The sequence below is a fragment of the Centruroides vittatus genome, unplaced genomic scaffold, assembly GCF_030686945.1.
Source record: "Centruroides vittatus isolate TY-2023 unplaced genomic scaffold, ASM3068694v2 contig_1773, whole genome shotgun sequence".
Taxonomy (NCBI): Eukaryota; Metazoa; Arthropoda; class Arachnida; order Scorpiones; family Buthidae; genus Centruroides; species Centruroides vittatus.
In genome coordinates, this window is record NW_027121084.1 from 260,351 (window position 1) to 284,060 (window position 23,710).

Below are 23,710 nucleotides of genomic sequence, written 5' to 3' on the forward strand. Positions count from 1 at the left end.
TACAACTTTCCTACAAGCAAACAAAAATAATGTACAAATATGCTAACATTTTCTGAATTAACAGCAATACAAGTATATTTGCATTGAGTTGTTATTTATTATTATTATTATTATTATTATTATTATTATTATTATTATTATTTATGAATAATAAAACTGATTTTGTGCAGTGGGAATAAATACTGGAGGTTGCAGACTTAGTAATAATCTTAATTAAATTCTGTTTAATATAGCTTTCATTCACTATACTGTCTGTATTCAGGAATTTTTCTCACAATATGACATGTATTCAATATAGTGGCCTTCTGTATGTGTGATGTATGTGTTTCTATTCAATTCTAATGTGCCCAGGCTTTTGTGTAGTGTGTGTGGTATGACACCTATAGAGGAGAGAACAACAGGTACAATAAGCACCCTATCCATCCTCCACAGATGCCTTATTTCCTGGGCGAGTTCTGTGTACTTGCTAATTTTTTCAGTGCATGCGTTTTGTATATTGTGAGTGTTTGGAATGGATATGTCTATAATGTATGTGATTTTATTGTGTTTGTCAATGAGTGTGATGTCTGGTCTGTTGTGGTAAATTGTTTTATCTGTGATTATGGCTCTGTCGTAGTACATTTTGTGCGTGTTGTTTTCCAATACTGTCTGTGGAATGTATTTGTAGTATGGTTCGTGGATGTCTACTAATTTGTGTTTTCTTTGCAAGCTCTTGGTGTATTATATTTGCTACTTGATTATGTCTGTGTAAATAATCTGTCTGTGCCAAGAGCTTGCAACCAGAGGTGATGTGTTGTATAGTTTCTGGCATGATGTGACATTTTCTGCATGTGTCATTTGTGAGTGTTGCATCTTTGATATGTGTTTTCTGTAGTTTTTAGTATTTATGACCTGATCCTGTATGGCAATTATGAAATACAACTTTCCTACAAGCAAACAAAAATAATGTACAAATATGCTAACATTTTCTGAATTAACAGCAATACAAGTATATTTGCATTGAGTTGTTATTTATTATTATTATTATTATTATTATTATTATTATTATTATTATTATTTATGAATAATAAAACTGATTTTGTGCAGTGGGAATAAATACTGGAGGTTGCAGACTTAGTAATAATCTTAATTAAATTCTGTTTAATATAGCTTTCATTCACTATACTGTCTTTTTTTTTTTTTTTTTTGTTTTTTTTTCAAACAACCTGGACTGTATTTACATTAATAACATGTATAACATCATTTCATGTCAATGTAAGCAAGCAAACTTGTCCTGTTTGCATCTGCCATTTGAAATTTATACAGTGCCATTTACAGTTTGTTGGAATTACAAATCGTTTGAAAACAGCTAACAAATACAGGAAATCCTCGTTAATTCGAACCTGTATAGTTCAAAATCCCATTACTTCATAACTTTACTTTTGTTCTGGCCAGGGATAAAGAGGTCTACATGTTAAGTAATTCGGTTAGTCCGAAATACGGCTACCTTGAAATTTGAAGTGAAAATTCTGCCCAAACTCTGATATACCAGTGGCAATGCATTTGCGTAGATGGAAGAGCCTCTATTCTGTAAGAGAACAAGAAACCAAGAACAATTCTAATCTGGTCTATATTACTTTGCTTTTACAGTAACACATTTTTGGGTTTCATGGACCCATGGATTACACTTTTTTCTGTTATCTCGTAAAATACAGTTGATTTTCAGGATTGCAAGATTGGGCTATAGTAGCAGATTGAGATATTTATAGGGCTGTAGGCTACTAAATTTCGGGAACTTACTACATTTTGCGCCACTGTTTACCTTTACATTTATATTATTATTATTACTTATTAATTAATAAAAATAGTGTTATTTGTATATATCCATATTCTGTTTGCCTAATAAATTACATCAGTTATGTTGAATTTGGCATAGTGTATAGATATGCGTAAATCTTGGATAATTTGAAACTCAATAATTCAAAGTTACAATTATTTTGTCCTTTGAATTTTGAACTAAAAAGGATTTCCTGTCATTTCTGATTTTTAAGAAAAATAGTTAGCAAAATATGAAATATTGAAAGTTTCTGTTTACAAAAAAAAGAAAGAAAATTGTAAATTATGACATAAGTACAATACAGTCAAACCTGTTTTTATACGCTCTTTTTATGTGCGATTTTTTTAATGCGAATTTTTAATTTGTGCGGTTTTTTTGTGCGATTTTTTTATTTGTGCGGTATAGTTGGCAACTAGTCTCGTGCGATTCGTCATGTCTCACGTTGACTTATTATAGCTAAATAAACTTATTATAGCATAAATGCACTTATTATAGATAAATGCACTTATTATAGTAATATTATTGCATGAATATGCGAAAAATGAAATAATTTACTTTTTAAGTCAACAAAACACCACCTGGACAAAAATATGTAAAACAGACGATAGACCAGACGATGCAGTCAAGTGCTGACATCTGTTGTCAATAAATTCTATTTGTACGGTTTTGAGTTATTTTCTATGTGAGACTTTTTTATGCGGTCCCTGTTGACCGCATAAAAAAAATATTTTTTTAATTGTGTTGCGAAAACTATTTTTTACAGCCATTCGTGAAGTTTCGTGCGATTTTTTTTTTTATGCGTTTTTTTTAATGCGGTCCCTATCCACCGCATAAAAACAGGTTTGACTGTATTTAATCCACACTATTATTGTTATCAGTTTAATGAAGCAATTTATTATATCAAATTTCTTTTTATAATGAAATATAAATAAAATTAATTTTGTTGGTTTTATGCTCATGATAAGAATTCTTTGTTTTGTGTAATATTTCAAACATTTATAGCTTAAATTTCCAGTGCTATGCTTTGTAATTTAATTATTTCTGATATAAACTATGTACTCTTAATGAATATAAATAAAATGGTCAGTAATATCAATTATAGCATACTTAAAATATAAAAATTTAATAAATTGAATATTGGATATATAAATTTCATGATTTCAAAAAATTCATTACTTGAATAAAGAATAACAGTTTCAATATCAGCTAATTGCCAAGGCATGAGAATAAATTAATATAATACATCTTGCTGCACAGAGGAGAAGTGAGCATATTTATGATTTCTTGAATATGGCATTTTCAAGTGATATTTATGGACAAGATAGGTAGTAAGTTTCAATATACAAACATTTAAAATTCTTCTTGTGAGATTTTGTTGTTCTAATTAATAGGTAGATTTTTTATTTTTTAGAATCCCTTATCCTAGAGTATATAATACACTTCCAAACCTCTAAAATCCAATGAGAAAAATAAAAACATTTGTTCTCTTCAATAAATATTTCTATTTTTCTCGCTGGATTTTATGTTCGGAAGTATCATATTCTAGGTAGATAAGTTTCATAGAAAGGTGAAATATAGAGTAATTTTTTTTCATTTCTACTTTTTTTTTTATTCTTTATTAGAAAGTTATTTTATCAGTTCAGATATGTATTATTATTATTATTATTTTATCATTATATTTATATATGGAGGAAGATCAAAATTTTTAATAATAAAAATAGCAGCCAGGCTGATAATTATATTTTAAAAATCACAAAAAATAATTGAAAGACTTCAAGAGGTCTTCATCCTTTGTTCATGTCACTCCTCAGGAATAATAGTCTTACAGCAGAATCAATCTTATATAGTAGGCTGTTGTCACCTCAATAAATAAAACATGTAAAATAAAATTTCCTTCAGCAATAGTATGGTTGTAAATTTATATATTAATATTAATAATAATAATACAACCGTCAGCAGAAATCAGAATAGAAATTGTCAGTTATGTCATATTTTACCTAGTTTTAGTTTTCTGCATTCTATCATAGGATATCAGATATAAAGGTACATTCTAGTTTGCTGAAAAGTAATTAAAATTTGATATGGATGGCATATATGTGATTGTTTTATTTTGATAATTAAGAATAATTATGCATAAGCAAAGACAGACTTTTTTTAAAAGGATTATCTGATTTGTAATTAAATAAATGATGTGTAGGTTAGTAACATCTTGCAGAACTATTAAGAACTTTAAATATTAAAAAAATTCACAATTAAATATTTTAAATGAAATTATTATTTTTTAATTATTTAGAATAATGATTTGATAATAGTCATAATTATAATGAAGTTTTTAAGTTTTTTGTTTTAATACTAAATTGTAAAAATAACATGAAAATAAATTGATTTGTTAGGAATAAAAAGGATTTAAATTTAAAAAATTTTAGGTTATTTATACTATTTGTTTTTAAGCGATTCAAACAAAAGTTCATTTTAAATTAAGAAGATTAAATTTTAAACTTTTGGAATGAAATGCTAAATATGAAAACTTTGTGATTTATAAACCAAAAGAAACCAGTCATTGTTTGAAGAATGTAGATAAGGGAAATCTAAAACTGTCTTGAATATTTACAACTAAAATAATATGATATATTCTCAATAGTAATGTATACATATTTAAAAATTTTATATACATGCTTATTTTAAATCATTCATTATTTTTATATTAAAATTCAAATATATTTTATTATTCCATGTATCTTTTAGCCATTTATGTATAGCCTGTGAATGACTGAAGATATAATTAAAAATATTGATTAATGATGTCAAATAAAAATATTACAGAATTTTAATATTTTCAATTGTTATTGATGGTTTATATTTACACACAAAAACACTGCAAATATCTTCAAAAAAAAATCATAAAAATTATTTATATTAATGTTTTTGAAATATCCCGAAAACATTAATCTCATAAATATTTTTTCTAGCTCCCTGAAAATATTTCAGCACTTTTGTGTATACATAGAAAATTAATTAATAGAGTTGATAGACTTATTCAGGATAAGTCCCTTTAGAACTAAAGCTAGGTTTTTACATACAATGATTATTGGTGTCAGGAGCATGTCAGTTTAATGGCACAGTAATTATTGGCATCAGCCAAGTGGCATTACCTAAATTTGCATGTTTCTACACAAACTGAAACCAGTCTATTGGCACCAATAATCATTGCATGTGGATACCTAGCTTCATTTATTAATAAGCAGAATTTTTGTTTGAAACCAAAAAAATTAACCATCTTCTAATGTGAAAATATTTAGTAATTAAAAACTTCATTTTTAATGAAGCATTTTTTTTTGTGATTTTATGATATTCAATTACTATTCTTTATAGTTTTTAAACAAAAATAAATTTTTTTATAATCTAATAAAATCATTCTTTATATGTTATTGTTAGAAATAATTTTCTATAGTTATTAACGTATTATAAATCAAATTCTAACATATGTAAAAAAATTTAGTTTTTAACAAATATTTTAATGAATTTACTATTATATAATTTCATATAACAATAAATATATTTATAATGGTTAAATGAAATTACTAATTTAAGTGAACAGAATAATTAAGTTCAGATATTTTATAGTTACTTATTTTTACTCTAATATACATGGGATGTTCAAGAAAAATTGGGACCTTTTCTTTAAAAATAAACACAAAATGTTAAAAAATATTTTTATTTTTAAATGTTAAATGTTTTAAATTCTCTATATAAATGTACTTCTCATTGCTTTACATATTTTGATACGTTTATAATATAATTAGATTTTGTCAGATATGATTATGAAAGATATTATCCTGAACAGGCCTTATATGTTTTAGTTGTTGATCACTTCCAAGACCTTTTAGTTGGTTACAGAGATAAATTACTAGACCTTCAAATACAATCAATATGTGGAATAGTTTGCCATTATAATTGATAATTTTATAGTTTTATACAACCTAATTCATAAATGTGTGTTGTATTGTAGTAATAACATACTTTATTAAACTGAGATATATATTCATTCCTTAATATATTGTAATTCTTGCAGTAGAAACAACTGTTGATTGTGAAATTATAGATAAAAAGTCTTTGTGACTGACTCTTTTTGTATTTTAAAACATATTAGTTTTAATTATATCTTCTAATAACATTTCTCTGAAATGTTGATTGAATATATCCTGTTATTTGCTTTTGTATTCTTATTCAGATGGATAATGATTTTAATGAGATATATTCAGTGGTAATATTTAGCCAGTATGACCATACTAGTCATTAAAGGCATTATTTAATTTTATCATAATACCATTAGCATGATCCTCACATTCTACAGCAGGGCCCCCAGACCAGGACCATTGGTGAGCCCCTCTCAATTGTCAAATTATCAAAATGGCAAAAAATCATGGAAGATATTGTTTGGCTGTCAATTACCACAATTGTAAACAGAAAAATTCTGATAAAAGTTTTTCGGCTTTCCTTGTGACTCAGAAAAGTAATTTTTATACTTATATGATAGTTATATTAAGTTAATAATAGTACCTAATTCTTGACATAGTTTAATTAATATTCTAATAGTAGCTTAGAATATTAATTAAACTATGTCAAGAATTAGGTCAATAGATGTCAATATTATGTCAATAGATACTCCAATTAAATTTAACACAATTTTCTACAAGAAAATCCAAGCAAGGCAAAAAATACAAGCTGCCCGTCTTTATACCGGGCCCCCTGACTGGAGTCCAAATTGAGTCACTACCATGTGGGGGCCATGACCATTAGTTAAATAAATAAAGAAAACAGAAGCATATTCATAAATTTATTTACAAACATTCTATTAATTTCCATAAAAGGCAGATGTAGTGTCTCAACTAACATGCTTAATTAAATTAAATAAATACTGAAGTATGTTTTAGTTATACATAAAGTAATAACATATTCTAAAAATTATACTATGTTTATGCAAAGAAAGTTAACTGGGATAAGATTTTTTGTGAGTTAACCAAGAATAACTAGAACATAAGATTTTGTTCATGCAGAATGTAACTTGATTTAAGATGATGGCCAAGGCAGTAAGGTAATAACCTACCACTTAGGGTACCTGGGAACAAATCCAGACAGGTCAAAAAACTTCAAGAAATTTTTCATAGGCAGTCTGTCCTGGATATATCAGGCATTCTTTCACTATCTGACCATTCCACTGTAGGTCAGGCTGAATCAATGGGCTTGATAAAAAGACCTTAGTGTCCACAGTGTGAAAATATTTTAAAAAAAAGAAAGTAAACTTTTTTAAACATTTTCTCTATAAACTTTATTATCATATGTCAAATAAATATTGGAGAGAGTTAAATAAGTGTTTCTAAGGAAGCTGGAACTGAAGTATTTAAGAGCTAAAAGAATTTTGAATGCTGTTGCTGTTAATTCTTCCAAAGCTGAAAGAGGATACAATGAATAACATTATTAATATTAAAAGAAATTACTAATATAGACAATAAATCATTAAATAACAATTAGTTTAATGGAAAAATTACATGCAGTTCTGATTTTAAATCCTGCTTGAGACAAGGACATAATCTGGTAAGTGATAAACCAAGTGAAAGAAAAAGTCCCCATACAACTTGTCAAAACCAAACTTTGATTTGGAAATTGTTGAGAGTAGATTTTTAAGAATATAATTCCTGCATGATATGCTAATAATTATAAGTAAATAAATGTGTACAATGCAATTTTACAAAAAAAATTTTTGAAAACACCCCACAACTGAGCATACCAGTTGTAAAATATTTCAAATACCACCTCTGGATATATACATTTGATGATTTGATCCAGACAATTTGATCACATTTTAAATATCTCATTGTCTTATATACTGTGTGTGTGTACTGTTATATAGGAATTTTTTGGTAATTTGATGTCCAAACAAATTTTAATTATCAAATAGTTGATATTTAAATATTAAAATTGATTGATAGAACATGTTAAATAGAAACTGTTGACAGAATATTAAAAAATTAATTCATGACTTACTGTTTGTTGAAGATAACAGGGATTTGTCATAAATAACAAATCAGACAATGTGTAAACATGAATTGAACATTGCATTAATTAGTAGTAAAACTAAACTGTCAGTTTTTCAAGCTATGTTTATTCTAATTTTCAACCAAATTGTAGAATTCAGCATAAAGATATATAATTAAACTGCAATTAACCTATATAGCATAATAATTCTACTAAAAATATACCTGGAAGCAAATGTTGGCCAGAGATGTGTATAACATAACTGTAAGATAACATATCTACATAAGTTGTGGATTTGAATCTCACTCTGAATTAATCTTTGATTTTTATAAATTACTTAGTTACATTTAAAACTAATTTCTAGTTTTGATTAAATTCTGCTTTATAAATCTAATGAGCCTTAAATACTTTTGAGCTTTCCAACTCATTATTGAGGAGAGGTTTAAAAGTATTCAGGACTTACTGGATTTTAATTTAGCTCTCAACTAAAACAGAATTTCATTAATTATAGAAACTGGAGATTAATCTCATATTTGATTTCTAATCATTAGTCTTAACACAAGATTAAAATATCCATACTGAAATGAATTTCAACACAGTAATAGCAATACCTTAACTCATTGTTTCAACACTTTTTACACTTCTGACAAACATTTTTGGCTCACTTCACAAGCCTGCCTCAGGTTTGTCTTTAGTTAAAAATTCAGAGTCTGAAATTAGAGTGTTAATCGTTCTATATTCATTGTTCTTATAAATTTAAAATAAAATTGAACAACAAGCATATAATGGTTAACACTAAAATTTGGGACTTTGAACTTTAAACTAAAGACAGACCTGAGACAGGTCTGTGACGTAAGGTGAAAACAACAAACAGAAGAGTAAAACAATGCTGGAACGGTAAGTTAAGATGGCGTAACCATCTACCTCTATAATTCTATAATTTAATTAATTAAAAATTAATTTAAATATAACCTGAAAATCTGCCAGTTTAGATTTACAATTAAATCGAACAATGATGGTCTTATAAAGAACTTATTAAATTAAGAATCCCAATTTCCTTGAATGTCTTTGTATAAAATATAAAATTTTTATTAACGTCTGTTATCCAATTAATTAGTATATGGGGATTATGTATGGGAATTATAGCATTTAAGTTTTTTCTTTTCTCTTTCCTGTTCTGGCATATTTTGGCCAGATGTGGGAAGAATTTCCTGATGTCTATGGTGTGCGAAGGTCTTCTAGATCACGCAAAGAGCCAGAGAGGTATACCACTGTTGGTGAGGTAAGCTCTAGGGTCATAAATGACTACCGAATTATCATTCTTTATGTATCTATATAAATTTAGTTTTTATATAAATAAGTAATTTTGAATATTTATAGTTTGCATGTTTAAGAATTTCTGCTTTTAGGATGATGATATTTTTTTATTTAAATTAAATAATTAATTTAATATTATCAGGTCAGTCCATAAGTTCATGCGTATTTTTATCTACAAAAAAGCAGCAAAAAATTTTAATTAAATTTTATTTCAATCCATAATGTATTCACCATTATTTTGTACAATTTCTTGCCATCTTGATGGTAGATTTTTAATCCCATTTTCGTAAAATGATTTCGGTTTTGAATCAAAATATTCAGAAATAGCCTTTTTTACATTGTTTCCATCCTCAAAAGTTTTCCCTTTTAAAAAATTCTGCAAACTGCGAAAAAGATGATAATCACTGGGAGCAATATCTGGCGAATATGGTGGATGAGGTAAAATTTCCCAGTTGTAGCTTTCAAGTTTCTGTACAGTTATTTTTGCAGCGTGTGGTCTGGCATTGTTATGCTGCAAGAGAACCCTGCTTTCTGTTCGCTAACGACGGTCAATTTTTTTTTCAATTTTTCATTTAAATGCTCTAATTGCTCACAATACATTTGAGCTGTAATTGTTTGATTAGGTTCTAACAGCTCAAAGTGAATTACACCTGACATCCCACCAAACAGACAAAAGAATTTTTTTTTGGATGCAACCCACCTTTTGCAGTCGGTTTTGGCTGCTTGTCGCGATCCATCCATTGTCTTTTTCTCGTCACATTATTATAGAGGATCCATTTTTTGTCTCCAGTAACCAGCCTACCAAGAAAAGGTTTTAAAGCAATTCGGGATAAAAGAGACGTGCAAATGTTTACACGTTGTTGTCGGTTAGCTATTGACAGTTCATGTGGTATCCATTTTCCTAGCTTTGAAACTTTTCCGATTTGTTGTAGGTGTCTATGAACAGTTCCATGGGATGAGTTTAAACATTTCACAATTTCATCAACTGTTAAAGATGGTTCTGCTTCAACTAGTGCAGAGAGAGCATCATCATCAAAGTCAACGGGTCTTCCAGTACGAGCCTTATCCTCCACACTAAAATCATTGTTTCTAAATCTTTCAAACCACTTCTGCGCAGTCCTTGCACTAATTACAATTTGATTATGTACAGTATTTATTTTTTGGCTGCATTTGTAGCATTCTCACCACACAAAAATAAAAAGTATAAAACATGTCTTTTGTAGTCGTCAGTTACTTCCATTTTAACGAAAATAAACAACTGAAATGTTCACAATTCTGAACAGTATTATATGAATGAGATCCAATTTAACACTTTAGTGTAAAAATTATCACATTAGACTGACATTTTTAACAGCAAAACAAGATTTTTCTCAAGGTCATAAAAATGTGCATGGACTTATGGACTGACCTGATAGTTTTAAAAAATGTTTTCAAATATTGCTATTTTGTGGTTTTTAATACCAAAATATTTTGTTTAAACTTAATTTACAAACCTTATTTTATGTATTCATTTGTGAAAAGTAAATAACTGTGAATGAGTAATAATAATTTACAACTAATTAATAATAAATAAAGCAAATTTTTTACTGAAGTAAGTCAGTATTGTGATAACATGTTAATGGTAATTTGCTAAAATTATTTAAAGAAATTGAAAAACTCAATGAGTACTTTTACTTATATTACGTGAAGTGGCTTTCGATCATATTAGAAATAAATTTTAAATTTTAACATTAAAATATTTTGCAATATTTTAAAACTTTAACAATGAGTATCTCCTTAAAAAATCAAAATTATCACAGTATATTGAATGCCAAATATAAAGCCAAATAAAATTTGGCCTGTGTTGCATCCTGTTCTATTTATTTCAGCATAAACTGTATCTCAACGACAAAACACTTCTGTAAGTCTTTAAACCATCATAAAGTTTTTATAAAGTAACATTTTCAATCTTTTTAAAAGGTCAAAAATGTTACTTTACTAAAACATTTATGTTGATTTAAAGGTGTACAGAAGTGTTTTGTAAAATTAAATAAACAATAGAAATTAAAACATGATGCTTAAATGTCTAAATGAAGAAAGTAATATAAGCTAGGTCATGACACCTTGATGTGTTGAAAAAAGAAGGTAATCTAGAACAGTGATGTGCAAACCATGGGTCATGACCTCTCTGGGGGTTACGAGAAAATTTTTCAGGGTCGCCAAATTCAAAGAAATTTATTTGACAATAAAAAATATCTTTGTTTTTCAACAAGTATCAGGTACCAGTAAAATAGTGAAATGAAATTATATTATTTCTAAAAATAGAACTATATTTTTTTTTCTTTTTACGAAAGCAGTTGTCTGTATTAAGTACTAATACAGATAGAGAATGACTTGCCGCTTGTGATTTCCAATACAGATCTGAACATAGAAGCGGTTGTGAGTTCTTTGCAAGTGCATATGTCACATTGAATTCTTATGATGTAAAATTTTTTTATAAGTGTTTTTCATTAAATAAATATTTATACCCATATGCATAAATAAAATTATGTGTTTTATTCAGACCTCTAATAAGGCAGAAACATAAGCACAAATCCCAGAAAGAATTTTACTTTAACTACGTTGATGATTAAAAAAAAGTCTACTGTCTATCCAGGGGTCACAACAAAATTTTACACAAAATGGGGGTCGAAAATGAAAATAGTTTGCGCACCATTGATCTAGAATATAAAGTTGGTTGATAATGGTTAAGAAGAAATCAATTTTAAGTAATTGTCCTCTTAATTATAATTTAATATTTTTTCATTATTAATTTTTTAGTTAGTTTAGTTTTATCAATCTATACAAAAATAAAAATGTAACTCTAAAATAATTTGAATGTGTATTTTTGAAACAACTTTTTAAGGAATGCATCAATAATTAACATCTTGATTAGTCATTTACTGTTTGAATTTGATAATTAGTATTGACTAATTATAGGAAGTGATAACTGATATTAAATTTTAAAATATATGTAAAAAATTTAAACACCAATACAAAACTGTTAAACTAATAAGTAATTTATAATAATAATTAAAATAAACAGATTTAATAAAATATATTTTTGAATTAAATTTCATACATCAAAAATAATCCATTGCATTGAGTAATGACTTAATGAGAATATATGCAGATACTGGATAGATTTTTAAAAAAAATAAACTTATTAAATCTCTACAGAACATAGTTTAACAATAGCTTAATTTAATTTTTATGTGGGTTTAATATCTAATTTATAATTTAGTTTTAAAGAAATAATATTTGAAATTAGACATTTCCAAACATTTTCTGAAATTAATATAATATTCATAAATAAGAAATAAACATAAGAGTTTAGATGTTTTTATTATGTTCAGAGTAATATTGTCAAGAATAATGTGGAATTACAGCATCCCTTCATTATGTCATGCATATTGGGAGATAAATGAAATGAGCAATGTATCAGATAGTGTGATATAACCAATGTATCTATCCATCTGTTATGTCTATTTTCAATCTTCATGCCGGCTTGCTTTTTTGTGGGTAGTATTTCATACAATGGTAGTTTAAAAATTATTAATTGGAATAAGGTAATGTTTGCCAGTAGAAATTCAATGACAATCAATTTTTTAGGAATTATTTACATGAAGTGCTTTTATATTTGAAAAACAAAAAAAGTAAGTGTGATATTCTGAATTAATGATATAATGAAAGGTTACTGTATTAGTTGTAGAATCTAAAATAGAATGTGTTTTAAATAGAAATATTTTTACTATTTGTATTTAAACTATTTCCTTAGTTATTTACTATTAATGATAGATGCTGTATTTGATTTATATTTCACTTCTAGTCTGCTTTTCTTACTAAATTAGGAAAATTTCTTCTAAGTCTGAAGTTGGGAGATCTTAACTGTTTCAATCTGTTTAATTCTTCACTGATTTTTTATATTTACTTCAGTCTTGGAATTGACTATCAGTTTTTTCAGTCTAGATAACTTAATTTTTCCAAAGTGTAAATCTTAAGATGCTTTTAAAATGTATATTTAAGAACAAAAAGTTTTGACATATTTGTTTCTTCTTTTGTTATTTTCTGTTTTTTTTCTTTTTATATATTTGTAAATATTTTTTTTCGTATTCGATTTTCAATTATTTATTTTTATATTTCTGTGGTTTTGAAATGGAGTTTTAGTAACAATTGAAAACAGTATTTCAAAATTTATATGAATAAATGGTGTGAAAGCAAATATTTTTCAAATCTGAAAGCCATATCTTTGTAATTTATTTAGGTTGTTGATTGTGTAATGTGTAAATTTAAAGTTTGTTTCAAATATTTAATATTGTTGACTTATATTTAAGTTTAGATGTTGGATAGTGTGATGTCCATTTGTTGTTGGAATTTTTGGAATGTCTCAATGGCAAAAACAGTGTTTCAAATTATTACTTTGCCTGCTTGCCATTCATCCTTTGATGTCAGTTTATAAATCTGTATAAATGACAGTTTTTGTATATTGTATCCAAGTTTTTTCTTGAATTTATTGAATGAAAAAGAATATCAAATGTTTTAACTCTGTTGAAAAGAGAATCGCTGATATGCAGCTAAGCAGTTCTCTCCCTGTTTATCAATGCAGCATTATAATATGTTGTTATAATTATGCAGTCTGATGTCTTGGCAATCAGTCATAGCAAATTCTACTGAAAATTTTTCCTATATTTAAAATAATTTTTTTCCACCTTTGTTAATGTTTATGATTTCATAGTTATGTTTAATTGATTTTACTAACAGAAAACCTTGTCAGTTTTGTTTTTATATTTAAATATGCAATTATTAATTTTTTCTTTACTTACATAACAAAAATTGGCTGAATATAATGAAAATGAATATCTTATATATCTGAAAAATTTATATATATAGTTCATATTAAGATATAAATAATCCTTATAAATTTTGCAGACATTTTAGTTTGTGTTTATAGTTTAGAAGATCCCTAAAGAATTAAAATAATATTTGTTATGGATCTTTTGTTATGATAATGGGATTCCATTCTTGTAACAAGGTAGAAATATTCTGAAATAAACCAATTTATTTTGACAAGATTTATACTTCTGAAAAGTAGATAAAACATTGAATTTTTTATTGTTTATGTTTTTAAAGGAAAAAAACATGTATTTTTATGAAATATCAGTTAAACGTTGGCTTAAATTTTATTAATAGCAAACAGTTGCTACTAATAATTATAGAGTAATTAATTATTTAAATTATCAAGCTATCTCTTGATGATTTAAATATTTTCTATGCCTTTATTTCAAGTGTACTGATATTTAAATTACAGGTGTCTTGATTGAGACTGATACATTTTGAAGGTTATAAGTAAAATTAGGTAAGAACTACAATAAAAGTAAGGTGTGAAATTTGAAGACAAACTCCCCGTTTTATTGCAAAGATCAGTACAGTGCTACCTTTATTTCTTTTTACACAAAATTATGAAATCTTTACATGTGCTCCTCCTGTTTAATGGAGAATATGCAAATGATATTCAATTTCTTACCATGTATTAGGCAACATCTGTGGCATAACAGAAGCAACAGTGTCCTGTATACATACACATGCTTTTTGAAGTCATTGATTTTGGTATTCACATAAATTCAGCTCTTCAAATTTTCCCAGAGAAGAAAGTGTAGGGATGTAATGTTGGGATCACTGGAACCATAGAATGAGGTTGCCACACCTGATCCAACAATCAAGAAGCTCTGTCAGGTAGTCTTTCATTTGACAACTCAAATATGGAGGAGCATCATTTAACTGGAAGATAACAGTTTGTGCTTACTCTTGAGCTGATGCTATTTTGACAGTCATGGGTGCAATGCCACAACTAATTATTCTGCATTCCTCAATTAATTCTGTGGAAAACTTGCACAGTTACTCTTTCTCATGCATTGCATTAAGTGCATTTATCTTTATACACTGAATTTTGACAGCAATTTAAAATGTGTAAGTCTCATTTCAGACTCTATGTTGATTATGTTTTATTGCTAGTTCTTGAATCAATTATGTCACTCTTATAAAAACTAAAAATCAAAAATAGTTATATTTTGGTTCTTTTTGGAACAGAGGAAATTATATAAAATATATTTATTATGTTTAATATAATTTTACAATCTTTTGGTTATGGAAAAGATAATTTAACCTTTTTGTATAACTTAAGATAAATTTTAGGCTATATATGTATATTATATATATAAATCACAGATGTATTATGACTTTGATGCAATTGCTGAATGGAATTGATGAAAAATGAAAGTGATTTGCTCTTGACAAGACAAAAATATTATTGACTTCGTTAATTTTGAATACTTTAGTGATCAAATGATGATGGTATTCATTATCAAGTCAAGTTATAACCTGGGTAATTAAATGTGTAGATGTTATGTAATTTGAACTAAAGGTATGTGATTAAGTCACCATGCATCTAATTTAATGATTACAGTTATATTAATTGATTGATTAATATATAAATCTATCTTAGTTTACTGTATTATCAGACACTTATGTATTTTGTTCTGTGGTACTTGTATAACACTGCTATGAAATAATTATTATTTTCATAACAGAAACACAGCTGGTGCTTTATCTAGAAATAGCATTTTATATAATTCTTAGAATCTTTTATTTACATTTATTACTTTAGTTATTGAAGTTATTTGCTTTTTGGAATTATAATTATAATTTATATGATTTTATTTCTTTATTTGTAATAAATTTTTCTGAAGATAAGTATTGTACTCAGAAATATTTGTGAACTTGATTGTATGAAAAATATTACAAACATATAATTGTGATAATTAATTAGATAGCATTCATGAAAACAACAGTAAATTCTAAAATTGTTTTTAAATATGTAATTATTTAAAATTTAATTTAAATTTATTTAATATGTTCCTATATCTTCAGACCATTTTGTTAAATTCAAATATAATGCAAAACCCCAAAAAATATACAAATTTCAAGAAGAATTTAAATATTAAATAAATGAATTATTTAATAGTTAAGTAGTTTAAGTTAATTTATTTAAACTCTAGTGTGTTGCATATTATTTGGAATATGATGTTGGAGAAAAAAAGCAGATGAACTAATGCATGAGATAAACATAAAAATATAGAATTAAATTTAAAATACTCAAAAAAGAAAAAGTACTTTGAAAAATGAATTAAGATGTTTGAAAGTACTAAACAAATAAATTTTTAAATGACAGAAGCTCTAAAATGGAGTTAAGTGAAATTTTAGAACAAAAATAAACGTTGAAATTTCAAAGGCATTATAATTTCAAAATGTTTGAGTTTGCTTATCTGGAAAAGGGAATGATGTAATTGGAAATCCCCGTTTACAACTTTTGAAAAATAGAATAAAAAGACAAACTGTGATTAATGAAAACTCTTAAATGTAATGAATATCATAATGTCAATATATCTGCTTTCATTAATAGTACTATTTTTTTTCTCATCATTACTGTGAAGTAATTTATTTGAATTTACCAATATGATTTAAATTCTCTCGTTACTGATTAGCAAATCATGATTAGATAATTTTTGGAATTAACAGTGTTCAGAAATGAAAATTTCTGTCGAAGTCTTTTTAATCTATAGAACTGATAATTATTTTTGAAAAAATTTTCACCATCACAACATGATGCTGAAATGTGTAATGAGTCGTAACAAATTTCTCAATATTGTGCTTTATTTCTGATAAAGAAACAGATATTTTAAAATACCATATATTTCCACGAATAAGATGACCTTCAGATAAGACAAGGTATAAGTTTTCGTAAAAGTTTTATAGTTTTAGCATATATCTGTCCTATAAGACAACCCCCAAACTATCAACGGCCTATGAATTTAGTTTAGCTCAGCAATCATCATCTGGATAATAATACTGTATAGCATATACAGAATTGTGTCCTATTCCGTAATTTTTCGAATGAACAAATTTTATTTTCTGCCTTGCTATTGTTGCAAACGTTTGCACTGATTCAGGCATTTGGGTAATGACCTTGATTATTCACAAAAACGTTGTACGGGCTATTCTATTTTGTGGACATGCCCTACTCTCTACTAGTAAATAATTATGATTTGTCCGTTTTTTTATAATGGTTTTAATTTATATAAATTTCAGTCTAATTTTTTTGTATCTGTCCTATAAGACAACCCCGGATTTTTGGGGTCTTTTTTTATGATTCAACTATCGTCTTATCCATGGGAATATACAGTCGATAGATACTTTTGTACTATTCTGTACTTTTCTGTTTTAGTAAAACTGATTGAAGATACAGAAATTATTCTTTGGAATTTGTTTTATAAATATTATTTCTTTATCTTAGCAAGACTGAACTCATATATTTTATTCCATTATTATAAATATTTTGAATTTTACTCTTAAAACTTTAAAGGTTAATACTAATTTTGAAAAGAAACAAAAACTTTTTTAAATTCTATCTTTATAAAATAAATTTGGTAAACTCTTGTTAATTTGAATTTTTAGAGACCTAAGAAAAATTTCAATTAGTCAATGTTTAAATAATCGGAAATATATAATGAAATAATAATAAAATATAAAAAGAAAATGAGCTTTTTGTAAGAATAACATTTCCTATTAATTGAATCATAAAAATTAAACTTAAAAACATTGTAAAGTTGAGATTTAAATTTATTTTTACAAAATTTATTAAAACAGAATGAAAGTATTCCAAAATGATATTAGAGCTTTGAAACGATGACATTTAGTATTCTGAAAGAATTCCATTACAAGTTAGAGGAAGATATACAATCAGATGTGACAGGTCATTTGGTTAAACCATCTTTCTCATATATATGTAAAACATCATTTGTGATACATAATGTGATTTATTTTTGCTTAAATTATCTATAAAGGTCTTAAAATTTTGCAACATAATTGCAATGTTAATGTCTATGGGGAATATAGGTACAATCTACTTAATTTTAATTAACTGAAAATCAAAATAGATCAATTTCCAGCTGACAAAACTTAATTGTCATTAAGAATCAAAAAATTGATAAATTATATTTCATAATTTTATGATAAAAATGTGATATGATGATTATTTTACAAAGATACTCAAATTATAATTATTTATTTAGTGATTCAACATTGAATTTTGTTAAAACTAATTTTTTAATTTTGTTTTATATTTTAAATAGACTTTATTTCAGAATTTTCGTTTATTTTATTTTACATTTTATTGTGCTTAAAAGTAGTTATATTTGGTTTTAAAATTGTATGAAATTCTTTTTATTACAATTTGCATATTTTATGTTTTATTTAATAATACAAAAATATTTTTATATAGGATTCCGATGCCAGTGACAGTCAGAGAGAAGCCCAGAAAAGAGGAAAAAGAAAAGAGTTAGTTCTTGTTTAAATATAAACTATATAAAAAAATTATTAATACCATTGATAGTAACATATTATACCAATATTTGTAAATGTAATTATATATACATTAATAGTTTGTCAAGTTAGAAAGATAATTAGTGATAAAAATAATTTAGTATTTTGTTAACTGAAGATGCATTATGGTCAGGACACAAATGATCAGATTAGTCAGCTTGACTATATTTAATTGTAAATATTTCTTTTGTAATTTCAATGAATGCAGCGTTTTTCTAACTTGCTTAACAATTTTCCCCCCCTTTCTTTTTTACTTGTATATTCACTAAAACTTAACTACCACATACATTTTCTTGAATATTGCTTAACAATGTTGTTGTTATTACTAAATGATGACACTAGATTAACTTTCGAGTTAATCTTGTTTTATCATTTAGTTATAATAATTTGGATTTGGTTTTTATATGAATGTTGTCATCATCCATTGTACAACATCTGCTTGCTTTAGAAAACCAGAAATACTTCCTTTGAAACATTTTTGGCTTCACTTTGGTCATATTCAGCTTATACTGTATGTAAACCGAATGTATAAAAGAATAAAATTCACTATTTTAAAAAGTAAAATAAAAATTTCAGAATTTTAGAGAAACGAACATATTAAAAAGTTTTAAAATAAGTATGGTTAGTTCCCTAAATCGGTTATTCCTGATATATTATTACTATCTCGTAAAATTTTGTTTTCACTTATGATAAGTGGTCATGTTGTAGTCAGAATGGTTGCATGTGAAATTAATTATAATAAATCAATTTTTAGAAACCATAATAGCATACAAAATTGGTGGGATAAATACATTTCTAATTAACTGGGAAGTAGCTATACAACTTATTTTGACTATTGATAAAAGAGAATAACAAAAAAAAATTTGTCTGATTGTTTTCATTAGTATGTAATCACAAGAATTAATAAATCTTTAACAGTATTTTAAATAATAATAAATTTTTATACACCATAAACACTAATTTTAGTTTTCCAAAATTTTATCTTAATTTCAAAATGATCAGAACTCCATAAACTTAAATTTAACTATTTATTGTACTGAATGGACACAAAATAACATTTGCCTACTAATCTGAAGAATCCAAATTAAATACAAGCCAGACACTTACGTTTACGGTCTGGTTCTATTCCTATCACCAGCCCATTGAAGCTCCCAGGAATTTTTGGGGGCAATCCGTTTTGGGATATGTTGGGTCCCATTCCTCACAACCCAACTATTTTATTATGAGCCTAGCCATAACCATAATGGGTATGATTAACAGGCCTTCTCAGTGCCCACAAGGGAAAAAGAGCCAAAAAACCTCATTGAAACTAGTGATAGTCAATAATGTGATGATATCTGACATTAGCAAATCAGTTATTAAATTTATTATATTATAATCAGAAAAAGATGTAAATCATAATGGTTTGAATTTAACTACTCATATTCAAATATACAGTTCAGGTTAAGAAAATTCAGCTTTTTAGTTTTCAAAATTAATAGCAGCATTCTAAAGAAATGAGTAACTCACAAAATAACATTAAAGCAAAAAGTATGTTAATTGTGTGCCAGTGTTTTAGTTAATTTTTTATCTTTTGTAAAACATATCTGAAACATTAAAATATTAACTGTCACTTTTCTTCTATATGACATCATTCCTTTTACTTTCAAATTAATATACATTTTTCTAAAATACATTTTTTTAGATAATTGTTTTAAATTGATTTCGATTTTTTTGGGGATTTTTGATCAGATATTACAACACATAAGACTATTAATAACATGTTTTAAACAGCATAAAATAATGTTATAATTATCATTTGTTTGATAATAATATCCTTTACAGTAAATTTATAAAAAAAAATAAATATAAAATAAAAAGATATATCCAACATTCACAAGTTACATTTATTTTGACCAAGTTCAGTTCGTTTTTGCTTAATTAGTATTCTTACTAAATTGATTCACTGAAATTGTAAATTTAAAATAAAAATAAATAATTTTTTTAGTTTTTTATATCAAACTTCTGAAACAAACAATTATTTCATTGTATATACAAATATAAAAGTACAAATGTACAACAATATTTGTATGATTGATCTTTATGTATTACCTTTAATATATATATATAATTTTTCTAATATTATACAATTATAAATGGAACAATTATACTGTTAACATGTTGTTAAAACATATTTTATTTATTTAAAGTTCTGCTGACTGGCAAGGCAGTGAAGACACTGATTCTGATAGTGATGATGATAACAGTGAACCATTAACCCGATCCAGGTCTATAATTCCAAATCGCACAACTTCCCGTAGACCTGTTGGCTCGTCATTGAAAAATTTAAGAACAAGTAAAAACTTAAACAGGTTATCTAGGTCATTTCAAAATAATCGATCAAATAGAAAAAAGAGAAAAATGTCAACATCTATGGATGAAGATTCTGATAGTGACACAGATGCAAAGAGAAATTTGAGGCAGACGAAAAAGAAAATTAGGTTTGTGTTCAATTAATTGATATAAATTATTTTTAGAAGAATAAAGTGTAATTATTAAAAATTTTTACAAGAACTTATACAGTCAAACCTGTTTTTATGCGCTCTTTTTATGTGCGATTTTTATTTGTGCGATTTTTTTAATGCGAAATTTTAATTTGTGCGGTATAGTTGGCGACTAGTCTCGTGCGATTCGTCATGTCTTACGTTGACTTATTATAGCTAAATAAACTTATTATAGCATAAATGCACTTATTACAGTAATATTATTGCATGAATATGCGAAAAATGAAATAATTTACTTTTTAAGTCAACAAAACACCACCTGGACAAAAATATGTAAAACAGACGATAGACCAGACGATGCAGTCAAGTGCTGACATCTGTTGTCAATAAATTCTATTTCGTACGGTTTTGAGTTATTTTCTATGTGAGACTTTTTTTATGCGGTCCCTGTTGACCGCATAAAAAAAATATTTTTAAATTGTGTCGCGAAAACTATTATTTACAGCCATTCGTGAAGTTTCGTGAGATTTTCTTTTATGCGTTTTTTTTAATGCGGTCCCTAATAAAGTGTAATTATTAAAAATTTTTACAAGAACTTATATATAGAATTACAAAATAATTATTAAAAGTCAATTTTATTATATTGACATTTAAGAGTATTATTTAAAAATTATGATGATAATATGAAAATTTTATGTCAGTTATTGTGTGATGGTTTATTAATTAATAAAATTTTTAAATAAACAGTTAATTACCTCAATATTAACATTTCCTGATGCAAAAAATATAGTTAAATGAAAACTTTCGGTTTTTACTTTTATTAATTTTAATTTTTGTTTATAGAAAATGCAAACATGTAACTTAGTTAGTGTATCACTTGTTTCCTTAACTGAACTTGCAAAATTCATTCTGATATTATAATTTGAAATTAATGTTAATATTGTTACCAATAAAAGTAGAAGTAATCCATGAGATTTTATTGTTTAAATGCAGCATCATGTATTTGTTTTTAAATAAATAAAATTGTATTATATATTATAGCTTAGTGTGCTTAAGAAATGGTAGTAAAAGTTTTATTTAGATATTTTGACAGGAGAATTCAAAAAATTATTAAATTGTTAATTAAAATATACTAACTTTACATTCAGGGAAAATGGGTTAATCAAAGCCAGTAAATGTTTTCATTAAGCCATATCAGGGACAGGGCAAATTTCATTATAAGTGTGCAGATTTAGTGTTGTGGCTGGACTTTGGAAAATTCATTATAATCATGTTTTTATCATCATTTTAGGCATATTTAACTGTTTTTTTTTTCTATCAAACAACATGTATATTTATTAATTCAAACAAATGGATGAATCTATAAGATATATAGACTTTGTTTTAATTGAATTTAAAAAAATATAAAAGACTGGTGATCTTAAACAGTGTGCAAAAAATTTAAATATTGAATACTTTCAGATTTAAAAAACTTGGTCTGTTTTATTATTATTATATTTTTAATCAATTTTTAAATTTTATCTATATATTTAATAAAAGAATATTGATTTTTTTTAAATAACTATTGACAGAATAATATATTTTATATGACATACAGCTAATTTTTATATTTCCTAAAATTTATTGTGTATATTGAATATTACATTTTCAGTAAAATTTAATACTTTTTTAAATATTAAAAAATTCAAAATAATGAAATCCAAAATTTTTTTATAATGTATTTTATAATTCTATTAGTTATAAAGAAGAAAGTATGGATGAAACAGATTCTGATGATTTAATTGAAGTTGATTATGGTGATGCCTCTATGGAAGCAGACAATTCAGAAACAATTGAACGAGTTCTTGATCACAGAATTGGAAAAAAAGGAGGTGAGATAAATTGGATGTAAATACAAAGACTGAATTAATGGATACATTTAAAGTTTTATGTAAAATAATTTAAATATGTATATTCTTTTATAATCAACGTTAAAAATCAGATTTCTTGTATGACGTTAATTATTTATAAGCAGATATCCAAGTTATAAATTGAACTGAATATTGGATTTAGCATAATATGAAAAATTTCTAATAAAAATTAAATGTCTTTCGATATTTAACATAAATAATAATTATATTTATATATAAAATACACTGATTGATTTTTATTATTATAATATTTTGTTTCCTTATAATCACTAATACTACTAAAATTTCAAATTGAAAAACTTATAATTTGTTATTTCTGTATTACTACTTAAATGTAATAATATAAAAAAGACAACTTTAATCATTTTAAAATTTTATTTATTATTAGAATTCTTAACTTTGTAAGATTTCTGATAGTCAAAATGTTTATTGTTAACAAAATGATATAGTTGAAATATTAACTATTTTCTAAATTATTATTCTCTGATAAAAAGAGAGATGAAAGAAATAAAATGTCTTTAGTTTATGATAGAACTTTAATTTTACAGTAAATTATGTATTATCTGTAAGTGATAACAATTATGTTATATTTATATTATTTATTAATTTATTTCAATTTATTCAATTTACATAAATTTTCTTTATGAATAGAATTTTTTATACTAAGGAATAAATCCATTATTATTTTAATT

The 23,710-nt window shown here is 25.7% G+C and overlaps 1 protein-coding gene across 4 annotated transcripts in view; it reads left to right on the forward strand.

Annotated features, from left to right (window-relative positions):
- Chd1 (chromodomain-helicase-DNA-binding protein 1) overlaps positions 1–23,710 on the forward strand; it is a 142,119-nt gene that overhangs the window by 34,139 nt on the left and 84,270 nt on the right. For 3 of the 4 annotated variants that reach the window (XM_067263341.1, XM_067263340.1, XM_067263343.1), the window contains exons 4-7: positions 9,048–9,134; positions 18,525–18,580; positions 20,815–21,105; positions 22,846–22,979. In XM_067263341.1, the coding sequence (XP_067119442.1) occupies positions 9,048–9,134; positions 18,525–18,580; positions 20,815–21,105; positions 22,846–22,979 (568 nt within the window). The remainder of the gene's footprint in view (positions 1–9,047; positions 9,135–18,524; positions 18,581–20,814; positions 21,106–22,845; positions 22,980–23,710) is intronic. The other variant, XM_067263342.1, reaches the window with a different exon arrangement.